Below are 12003 nucleotides of genomic sequence, written 5' to 3' on the forward strand. Positions count from 1 at the left end.
ACAAAAACAAAAACAAAAATCAAAATACATACATGGAGTCAGTGTAAAATGTAAATGTTCTACAAGAAAATAATGATCAAGGTTTTTGTTGTTGTTTTGTTTTTGTTTTTTTGAGCCAGGTTTCTCTAGTCTGGCTGTCCTGGACTCATGGTAGACCAGGTGGCCTCAACTCGACATCCCCTGCCCTGCCCCAAGTGTTGGGACTAAAGGTGTGTGTCACCAGCGCCAGCTTCAGAATTTTGTTTAAAGAAAAGCATTCTTGCCCGGCAATGGTGGTGCACGCCTTTAATCCCAGCACTGGGGAGGCAGAGCCAGGTGGATCTCTGTGAGTTCGAGGCCAGCCTGGTTTACAAAGCGAGTTCCAGGAAAGGTGCAAAGCTACACAGAGAAACCCTGTCTCAAGGAAAAAAAAGAAAAGCATTCTCCAAATGGTTATTAAAAGATAGTATGCTGATGCTGCTAAGACATTTACTGGCTCCATTTAAAAAGTGATGTAACCATTTTATTTTTAAATGTTAATATTTATAATTCTCTGGAAGTTAAATTCCTTGCAACTATAAATAGCATTTTTAACCATTTCACTTTCTAAAACAGCTGATTTATATTAAGCATGTAGCATGTATAAGGCTGTTACATATAACTATTTCATTTTTCACTTAAAGGTGAATTATAGTAATTCAGTAATAACTGCATTAATATATATAATATATTAAATAATATAATATAATATAAATGCATTAACATTTAATTTTTTAAAAAGTATGTGACCTAGGCAGTGGTGGCACACGCCTTTAATCCCAGCACTGGGGAGGCAGGGCAGGCGGATCTCTGTGAGTTTGAGGCCAGCCTGGTCTACAGATTGAGTTCCAGAATAGCCAGGGCTGTTATACAGAGAAACCCTGTATCAAAGAAGCAAAAAACAAAACAAAAAACCCCAAAAAAGTATGTGGACTGGTGCTTTGCCTGCATGTCTGTCTATGTACACCATGTATGCCTGGTGCTGGAAGAGGCCAAGATAGTGCACTGGGTCCCCAGCACCTGGCAGTATAGACGGTTTGAAGTCACCACGTGGGTGCTGGGAACCAAACCTGGTCCTCAGGAAGAGTGGCTAGTGCTCTTAACACTAAACCATTGCTCTATCCTTGCATTTGGTTTTTAATACGTTTAAAAGCTTAAGATGAAAAGTTTTAGAGGTCTGGCCAAGCATGGCGGTGCACGCCTTTAATCCCAGCACTTGGGAGGCAGAGGCAGACGGATCTCTAAGTTCCACACCAGCCATGGCTACAAAGTGAGACCCTAATTCAAAAAAGAAAAGAAGTTTGAAGGGTCAACTTAAAATTATGTGAGAAGGCTAGGGAGTAGCTTGGTAGTAGAGCACTGGCCTAGTAGGTCAAGGGTCAGGGAGTTCAGAGTGCTTCAAAATGACACAGTCCAGGGGTTAGCGCAATGGCTCAGTGGTTAAGAGAGCTTGCTGCTCTTCCAAAGGATCTAAGTTTCCACATGTTAAATCCAGTTCCAGAATATCCAACACCTTCTACCTCCACAGGCACCCCCACACATGTGGCATATGCTCAGTCTTAAACACATCTACACAAATAAATGAAATAAATCTTAGGAATCGAAGTCCTATTGGATGCTTTTTGCTAAGTGTGCAAGTCTTCATGGGTATTGGCCTGTTATAGTTTGTAACGCCCTAAATTATAAAAGCTGATTACATTGTTTAGCCCACTGTCTCTCAAATATTTCACTTCAATTTCTGTATGTGTGTGTGTATGTGGTGCTGAAGGTCAAACCCAGAGCCTCTGGGCAAGTGTTCCATCACTGAGCCACCAGGACATCCCACGAGTCCCTAGAACTTATGAAATAGCCAACAAAATTGGTGCACCATTTGAACCCTTGAAAAATCACAGCTAAATCAAGACTCATCTGACAAGCCCGTTCTTTTCAAGTGTTCCAAACTGCACTCAAGAGGCATCCCTTCCCCTACTAGTCCCACAGGCTGTACTGTCCTTCACACAGCTTTGTCATCCCTTCCCATCAAGTGTTACTAGTGGTGTTGAAAGAACAAGGACCTGAGAGCTGGAGGCAATAAAAAGCAATACAGGTAGCTAAGTGGGCTAAAGAGAAGACATGTGAGATGTGACAGGAAAGAAGGCCATTTTAGATGTGTTGGAAATAATTGTGGGAATGGCCAGTAGACTGGCAGAAATATTGATCTTGCCTGGAAATTTGAAAATTATTATTGCAGATAACATACAAAGTCAGAAAAGAATTAGTGACATTACTTAGGGGAAAAAAAATCACCTATTTTTAAAAAAAAAGTAGGAGATAGTTGCCTAGAAACACATTAGTATTTTTCCAAATGTGTAAAAAAGAACCAGGTATAATACTGTATTCCTGTAATACCAGAACTTTGGAGCCTAAGGCATGAAGATTACAAGTTCAAGACCAGCCTGGGTAACACAGTGAGATCTTGTGTCGAGTTTGCTGGAGAGATGTTCAGTGATGAAGAGCACTTACCTCCCTTGTGGAGGAGCAGAGTTCCACTCCTAGCCCCATGTCAGGGCGTCTAACACTCTCTTCTGGTACCTGCATGCATGTGTGCATATATGCACACCCATAAAAGAAAAGAAATCTGAGAGGAAGAAAGTCAGGCGTGGTGCTGCCCGTAATACCAGAGACTGGGAAGTGGAGGCCAAGGATGTGGAATTTAGAGCCAACGTTAGCTACGTGGCCAGACTGGACTACACGAGTCTGTTCTCCCTAAAACTAACAAACAACAAAGCAAAGGAAAGCTGTTTTGCTTTTCTTTCCTTTCTGTTCAAGAGCTGGGAACCGAACTCAGGGTCATGCTTATGCTAAGGTTCTACCACTGATTTATACTTTCAGTCCCAAGTTTTCTTTCTATTTTTATGTGTATGACTGTTTTGCTTGTGTGTGTGCGCGCGCGCGCGTGTTCTAAATAACTGTGCCATCCCCAGCCCACCCCCTCCTCCAACCGTTTTTCTTAAGTGTATTTCTCGGCATGGCCAAACTACCTAGTCTAGCAATCCAGGCCTGTGTCTTTGCCTTCAGGAACTGTTGACCAACCACAAATATATTGCACCTAGCACCAAAGTTATCTTTTTGTTTGTTTGTTTGTTTGTTTTTCGAGACAGGGTTTCTCTGTGTAGCTTTTGCGCGCCTTTCCTGGATCTTGCTCTGTAGACCAGGCTGGCCTCGAACTCAAAGATCTGCCTGCCTCTACCTCCCAAGTGCTGGGATTAAAGGCGTGCACCGCTGCTCCTGCTGCTGCTACTGCCACCACCACCACCCAGCTCCAAAATTATCTTAAAAAAAAAAAAAAAAAAAAGGCAGCAGCAGTTTAGCCAGAGGCCAGTAAGATGGCTCAGTAGGTAAAGATATTGTCACCAAGCCCGATAACCTGAGTCCCCCAGGGCCCAGCACGGGAGGAGAGAATTAAATCTCCATTAACTCCATGTACCCTCCCCCATACAGTAAATAAATAAATGTAATAAAAATTTAAAATAAAAGCCTGAAGAAAAGCCAGGTTGTATTTGTTTCAAACCCTACTGCTTACTGCTTTCAAATTAACCTGACTTCTGTCCCTGCTTCCCATAACCTGCCAACTACCTACCTGCCTGACACTGACCTTTCATCACACACTCAGAACATCTGTGCAGGTGGGACTATCTGGAATGCTCTTTCCTAAGACTTTCAGCCAGCCAATGGCCTCCTTTAAATCCAAATAAGAACAGCGAGTCTTTGATAGTGTGGTGATGCACTTTTAACCCCAGCACTCAGGAGGCAGAGGCAGGTGGATCCCTGGAGTTCCAGGTTAGCCAGGGCAATGCAGTGAGACCCTATATTATAAATAAATACATTTATTTATTTTGAAATAGGGTCTCACTAAGTTATTCAGGCTGGTCTCAAACTGGAGACCCCTCCTTTCAACTTTCTGAGCACATAAGTGCACATCAACACACCTGAGTAGAACTGACTTTTAAAATTACTGGTCCTTCTTCTCCATGGCAGCCAAGTTTTAATTTGTCTTTTCACTGGTATACTCTAGTACCTAGAGCACTCTAGCCCACACAGTAGGAGCTCAAGTATTTGTTACATGAACTAAAGAAAAACAGGAAGGAGACTGAGAAACACACACACACACACACACACACACACACACACTGAAAGCTGGAAAGAAAATCAGAAGAGACAGAGCTAAGAGTCTTTCAGAGGAGGAAGTCAGCTCATGACTAAGAAGCCACTGGATTTGGCAACACCATCTTTGGTGTCCTTTAAGGGGCAATTTCAGAAAAGGAGGAGGGTAACAACAGATAACAAAGGGCTGTCAGGTGGAAGGGCAGAGGGAAGGAGAACTCGGAATGAGTTGGAGAGTGAGAAAGCACAAGCGAGAAGACTGAGCTCAGAGAATGTTTGCAAACTGAGGGAAAGGCCCGGTGAGAAAGGAAATGATGAGTACCACGGGGGAGGGGAGGCCTCAGGGGGAAAATGGGATCCTGAAGCCACATCAGTCATCTTTAAAAACAAAAGACTGCGCCCCACCCTAGCCCTCAAGATCACTGTGCAGTAGTTTCTTTATGCTTAGAAAGATTTTTGTTGTTGTTTTGTTACTTTTTGGTTTTTTTTTTTTTTTCGAGACAGGGTTTCTCTCTGTAGCCCTGGCTGCCCTGAAACTAGCTCTGTAGACCAGGCTGGCCTCGAACCAGAGATCCACCTGCCTCTGCTTCCCAAGTGCTGGGATTAAAGGCGTGAGTCACCACTGCCTGGCCGGAAGGATGCATTCTTTCAATTGACTGGTGTAATTCTTGCATGAGTTCCCAGTCCTACTCTTAGGCTGGACACACTGGGTAACTGGGAGAAGTGTGACTCTCCAGGCGGCTCATGGGTCAAAGCAGATTGGAGACTTGGAGGGAAGCAAAGGACAAACGACAAGGCAACTGGAGCCCAAAGGTGATGACAGCAGGCCAATCAAAGCGAAGCGTTCTTCTTCTGTCTGTTCTTCAAGACAGGGTTTCTCAAGTAGCCCAGGCTGGTCTTGAACTCAGAGATCCACCTGCCTCTGCCTCCTGAATGCTGGGATTAAAGGTGTGCGCTGTCACTCCCTGGCAACAAGAGGTTCTTTGTACTACTGATGTAGTGCTTCCCTACAATGACAGGTTAAGCTGTGCATGGTGGTGAGCACCTGCAATCCCAGCACTGGGGTGGCAGAGGCAGATGGATCTCTGTGAGTTCCAGGTCAGTCTGGTCTGTAGTGAGACTTGTCTCAAAAAACCAAAGCAGACCAAACAGACAAAACAAATAATAAGTTAAATGGGAGGAGTTACTCATAATAAATGAGGTCAGGAAAGCAGCTACAGGCATGGATTTTGTCATTTGGAACAACCACTTAGGGTTAAGTTCCTCTTGACACAACAGCAAAAGTCTAACAACAGTTCGTAGAGAGACTCGAAATAAACCTTTATAACACTTTAGTATAGAAACGAACTATTCACGCTACTATGAAAGACTATTTTCACTCACAGAATGAAGGTCTTTATGAAATGGGTGGATAATTTTCTAATTTTTCTATAATCTAGCAAGCCTAATAAAAAGAAGGCAATCCTGCCATTAGGATCCTAGTATTTGGGGCCAGCAAGAAGATACTTGAGTGAGTAAAGGGACTTGTGCACAGCCTGGCAACCTGAGTTTGTTCCTTGGAACCCACATGGTGGAGAACCCACTCCTGAAAGTTGTCCTCTGGTATCTACACTCCAACTGCAGTATGCCAGCACCCATGCGGATACCCCACTTCCAACACAGGCAAAACAAACAAGCAAGGGCAGAGTATTTTCTTTCCAAGAGCAAATTATAAAGAAAACCTAACAGGCTCATTCCTCAAAAGCCAGAACAGGAAAGAGCCTGAAGTCTTGTTCCTGATTCATCTCTAACACAGCAGAGCAGTTGGTCCTTGCTAGGGTGTGTGTGTTCCCATCCTTGCTGGGTGGGTGTGTATGTTATCTTAAGAAGAAAACAACATGAAGTAAAGGGGAACTCCTTTTAGTAATAGCTGATCTTGTCACACACAAGGTGTGCCAGTTAGGGAACTCTGGCTGTGCTCTCACTGCCTACCAGTCTGACAAAACTGGGGTGGGAGGGTGGGTGGGGTATATTAACAGTCCTTCTGGGAAGATGAATGAGATCAAACAAACACACAATTGTCAAAAACATCTCTTCGCAAATGCAAATCTGTGTTCTTGAGCTGTCAGGAGGGCTCAACTAGTACTGGTGGCTGCCACCAAACCTGATGCCCTGAGTTCAATCCCTGTAACTCACTTAGTAGAAGGGGAGAACTAACTTCAGCAAGTTATCTTCCAATTCCCACAGGCATGTAGTGGCATGCACATACCCACCCACATACACCCACATAAAATGTTTTAAAATGTAGTAAGCTGTGCTCTCAAAATCATATAGAGTCAAGGCCTCTTTCCCTTCTAAAGGAGCCATTAAAATAGAAACACCACTGTTTTCCTAGTGATCCTCACCTCTGGGCCCATCCCCAGGCTGAACAGCTCAGCTGGAATCATGTACCTCGCAGTCTAAAGAGGAACACTAACCCACCACTCTAGAGTCTAAGCTCACAAGACACTCAGGTCAAGGATTGACACAGTAACAACCTGACACGCACATCTGGTCAGGGTTTCACACTCAAAGGACTTACTGATAAGTCAGGCTCAAGATGGTTTTTAAAATTTTGTTTCTTTTTCTTTCTTTCTTTTTTTTTTCAAGACAGGGTTTCTCTGTGTAGCTTTGCACCTTTCCTGGGACTCACTTGGTAGCCCAGGTTGGCCTTGAACTCACAGAGATCCACCTGCCTCTGCCTCCGAGTGCTGGGATTAAAAGCATGTGCCACCACCGCTTGGCTAAAATTTTGTTTTCTAACTAGGCTTGGTGGTATATGTCTTTAACCCCAGCACTTGGGAAGCAGAAGAAGTAGGTGAGTTCCAGGACAACCAGGGCTACATAGATAAACTGTGTCTCAAAAAAAAAAAAAAAAAGTTTTTATTTTCAATTTTTTGAGTGTTGGGCCTCAATGTCTATACATCACATATGTGCCCAATTGTCCTCAGAGGCCAGAAGAGGGCACTGTGTCTTCTGGAACTGGTGTTATAGATGGTTAGCTACCACATGGATGCTGTAAACCAAACCTGATCCATCTCTCTAGCCTCCCTCTCCCCACCCTTCCTTTGAGACAGGCTCTCCCTACATAGCCCTAGCTGGCCGAACTACATATACCAGGCTGGCCTTGGACTTGTAGCCATCTTCCTGTTTCTGCTCCTGAGTCCTGGGATCACAGGTTTGTACCAGTAAGACCTGCCAGATTCAAGTTCTAATATCTCTTTTTAAAACACTGGATGGGAACTCAAATTTTCTCCAGTGATTCAGAAATAAAAAACATAAAATGATGTAAATTCTAAAATTTTACCATAGTTTTATGCAGAAACTCAAACACTATTAATGTTCTTTCTAGGAGGTGTTCAACTATTTGTATGTGCAAGTACTTTTGGTGTCAGAAGCCCTGGAACTGGAGTTACAGACATGTGTGTACTGACATGTGGGTGCTGGGATTAAACCCAGGTCCTCTGGAAAAACAGTCAGTGCTTTTAACCACTGAGCTATCTCTCCAGCCCCAAGGTATGTTTGTTTTGTTTTGTTTTTTTCTTTTTCTTAAATGAGCTTTCATAATCTATTTCAATTAGGATGACCACTCTTTTGACTGCTCTCAAAAGTCTTTCTGTAGAGTTAGCACTGTTTGGTGGTGAAGAACTTACCTAGTATAGCGGTTTGAATGAAAATGGCCCCATGGGTTGGTTCCTTTGGCACTATTAGGTTGGAGTAGGAGTGGCCTTGTTGGAGGAAGTGTGCCATTGGGGGTGGGCTTTGAGGTTTCAGATGCTCAAGCCAGGCCCAGTGTCACTCTCTTCCTGTTGTCCGCTGATCCAGATGTAGAACTCTCAGCTACCTCTCCAGTACCATGTCTACCTGTGTGCTGCCATGTTTCCTGCTATGGTGTGGACTAAATAAACCTCTGAACTGTAAGCCGGCCCTAATTAAATGTTTTCCTTTATAAGAGTTGTCATGGTCATGGTGTCTCTGCGCAGCAACAGAAATCCTAACTAAGACACCTAGTAAACACAAAGTCCTGCGCTCAATTCAAAGCAGGGATTAGGGGAGAGTTGGGGATCTTTCCTTCAAGAAAGATTTGTTAATAAAGGTGACTCATTCAGTTAAATCATTTTGGTAAAGTACAACCAAGTTCATTATCAATCACTCAACAAATATACGGACAGCCTAAAATATGTATGGACTCCAGAGGCTTACAGTCTACCCTGCAAGGTAACTATGTGCTAAAAACAAACAGCATAGGTCTACTTCATAACTGAGCTGACAGAGGAGGTGCTGCTGGGGGCTGGGTTTTCAGCGACTCACTGAACAGGAAGGCGGGCTGTAGCTGAAGGATGACAGGGTTCAGAAAAGTGCTGAGGAAGGAAGATCCTGCAAGCAGCCTTTCAGCTTGTGAAATTCACTCATATCCACTCATTTCTCTTCTGCCTGCCTCTGGGCATGAGCTACACACCTGACATCAGACTCATTTGATTCCTTCAAGCAACCTTGTAAGAAGCCCAACATACCCTTGGTTTACAGGTGAGAAAAGTGGGGACGAAAAGACTTGACCAACTGGGTCAGAACCCAGGTATTCTGTCTTCTAATCCGGCAGCAAAGATAATGTGGGAAAGAAGGAAAACAATAATTCTGTGGGGGACATGGAAAGATAGGTTAGGTCAGACTGGTCCCAAAAGCCAACCAAAGGTTAAACTTCATCCCTTCAGCAACAGAAAAGCTTCTAACATTTCAAGAGGAAGGGTATTAAGTGACTGAAAGTTTAACCACTAGTTAGGGATGAGTTTTAACAATCACCCAGGAAAGAGTATTATAATGGACCAAGTGAAAGGCAATAAAGACATGAATTAGATAGAATTAGTGAACAATGTAAGTATTGTAAATTTTTACTTTTAAATTACCAAGAATTTAGTAAACCGCCCCCCCCCCACTCAGGTTTCCCTTTTATAAATCAGTTTCAAGGAGGCAACAATTCTAACCAATAAATCTCAGGATTAGTTACTAAAAAAACCAAAGGCCACAGCTGACCACCAACTAACGTCATTTCCTCCGTTCAACAACTATTAATATTATCAGAGATTTTAAACGGGCTTAGCAGGTTAAAATGGGAACTGTCAATGGTATAGCACCTCGTATAGTATCTCCTGTTCACAAAATTCCAGGGTTCCCTAAAAAAGAAATACGTTTTATGCAATTCAATGAGCAGACCATACAGTTTACTGAAGCTTCCAAAGGCTTTTCAATTTTCCATTGGAAAGCCGTAGGATATTGTCAACTGAAGGGCGACTTATTTCCATATTAAAGCCCTAACCCTGCCTACAGCTCCGGACCTTCCACGGAGCAAGGATCCAATCAACATCTGAAGACTAAACGAGGCCAGGCCTACTGTGCAAGAACGCCCTAAGTCGTAGGCAACTCCAACGCGGGTCTATTACAAGATGAAGTTCTCAGCAGTTGGCAATCAAGTTTGGGAGAAAAGCCTATCAGTAACTAAACTTCTCCTGCTTTTCCAGCACCGACTTTACTCCAAGTCCTCACGGTAACGTCTTCCCAAAGTACAAGGCAGTGCCACTTCCCGAAGATGACAAGCGCCCAGCTCCCTGCCATGTTAGCCTCCTCTCAGGACCCAGACCCACAAGTGGGAACGCCCGGGGAAGTCTCTCCGAGGCCCGATCCGCGTCGGGGAGGCGTTTTCGGGAGAAAGGGCTGCTGCAGCAGTAGCTGCCTTACTCACCGCGACCGGGCGGCCGTGCTCCGGGCCGTCGGCTGCGTCCAGGCGCGCGGCCGATGGGGCCGGGGCGGGGGCCGGAGCGGATGCCGGGGCCGGGACGGCGGCGGGCGGCTGCCGGTGCTTGCCGGCGCGTTTGGCCTTGGCCTGGATACAACGCTGGTGCAGGGCGAAGGTGTGCTGGCGTTCGAGCTCCAGGCGCTCGGGAGACACGGCCTCGTAGCGGGCCTCACAGGTGCTGTGGTGGCGCCGGCACAGCTCGATGCGCCGGCGGAGGCGCTCCATGACCGCGCTGTGCCGCGGCAGCGCGAACTCCGCCATGGGGCAGGTAGGCAGCACCATGGGCCGCGGGCGGCGCGGGCCGGGCCCGGGCCTCTCGGCGCCGGCTGGCACTTGGGGCTCCTCCGCTTCTGGCGGCCCCGGTCCGCCTCACGGCCGCGCCATGTCCCGGCGGGCGGTGGAGCGGGTTCGGGCGCGGCGGCGGGTCTTCCTCCGGCCCCGCTCGGCCCGACTCCAGGCCAGCGCACGCCGCCCGCCTCAGGCCTCGGCCTGTCCCCTGCACCCCTGCCCCATTGTTTTCCGCGCCGCTGCCGCCGCCATCTTAAAATTGTTTTCGGGGCTTTCGGAAGAGGGCGGGGCCTGGGCCGGCGAACTCTGCGTCACTGCTGATGGACAGGAGCTCTAGCCAACCAGATGAAACCCGCTGCCCGAGGGCGTGGGGACGAGCACGTTAGGACAGCTCGGGTATTTAAACTGAACACTCGGGCAAGAAGGGAAGGGAAGCCCCGAGGCGGGCTCAGTGCTGGAGAGCGGACTTGTGACTGACAGGAGCCTATCCAAGAGGAGCCACGTTTTCTCAACACCGCCCCCTGAAGGCAGTCTCTTCCGGGTTCGCGAGGAACGCGGGGTAAATCGGAATGTGGTGGAAGCCGCCAAACCCAGACACCCCGTGCAGTCTACCTTTCCAGTCAGCCCACACTATTTTGAGGTCATACATTTCTGACCTAGTTTCTTACTTGCCGCTTCATAATTGAGCTAGTAGGTTTTCTCTTTATAGTTGACAGATCTATTAGGAATCACCGTTACTGTCAGTACTTGGAGGGAAAAGCAGTCTTCAGCCTCACTAGTGGAACAGGAGTTACTTTGATCCCCAGGGATTTACACTTAAAACCGATGGGTACATAAAACCGAGTCACTCAAAATCCAACCCGAAGACGCTGGGCTCCACTGATGCAAAAGGGCAAAGAAAAAAGCCGAAAAGGATACACACACACACACACACACACACACACACACACACACACACACACTAAATGGATACTGACAACCCAACTGCCACCTGGAGATGATGGTTGAACACTAGAAGATACCACCAGCCACTCAAACATGTTACTCTTAACCTCTTACTAGGGTTCATGAAAGTTTTATTTTAAAAATCACAAGGAAAAAAACTTAACAGCCAAATGTTTTTATACAAATGCAGTAGAAAAAAAATTTTTTGGTGAAGTGGGCTACAAATTTTTGTGCAGAGCTGAGGGGTTGAATCCAGGGCCTCAAGCATGCAGTGCCATTACCACTTACTATACACCCAGCCATGAAACTTTGTTTTTAAGACGTGTCAGGCACCCCAGATTGGCCTCAAAAGCATCTTCTGGCTGAGGCTACTGGCCTTATTCTGCTTCTGCATCCTAAGTGCTGGGATTACAGGGCGCATCATTATGGAAGTATACCATCTTCAGAACTAGCACTACACACAGTGTAGTGTTTCAATTCAGGAAACAATCTAAAATCGCAATAATCACAAAATATCTTGGGCACAACTTTCAATAATAACCTCATACATGGAGCCTGAGCAAAGATTATCCCCCTGCCCCAAGACAGGTTCTCTGCCTTAGCTGTCCTGGGACTCATTTTGCAGACCAGACTTGAACTCAGAGAGATCTGCCTGCCTCTGCATCCCAAGAGCTGGGATTAAAGGCATGTGCTGCTATCACGCCCCACACAAAGATTACTTTCTAATAAAAACATTAAGTTTCCACACAGTCATAAAAAATATTATTTAGGAGATGGTGTAGCTCAGTGGTAATGCACTG

The 12003-nt window shown here is 45.9% G+C and overlaps 1 protein-coding gene across 1 annotated transcript in view; it reads right to left on the bottom strand.

Annotated features, from left to right (window-relative positions):
- The window catches only part of Maml1 (mastermind like transcriptional coactivator 1), a 39141-nt gene extending 28572 nt beyond the window's left edge, over positions 1-10569 (bottom strand). The window contains exon 1 of the mRNA XM_036196634.1: positions 9917-10569. Within this exon, the coding sequence (XP_036052527.1) occupies positions 9917-10252 (336 nt within the window). The 5' untranslated portion in view covers positions 10253-10569. The remainder of the gene's footprint in view (positions 1-9916) is intronic.
- Between the last annotated feature and the right edge of the window lie 1434 nt (positions 10570-12003).

This window comes from Onychomys torridus, chromosome 8 (genome assembly GCF_903995425.1).
Source record: "Onychomys torridus chromosome 8, mOncTor1.1, whole genome shotgun sequence".
In the NCBI taxonomy this organism is placed as follows: domain Eukaryota; kingdom Metazoa; phylum Chordata; class Mammalia; order Rodentia; family Cricetidae; genus Onychomys; species Onychomys torridus.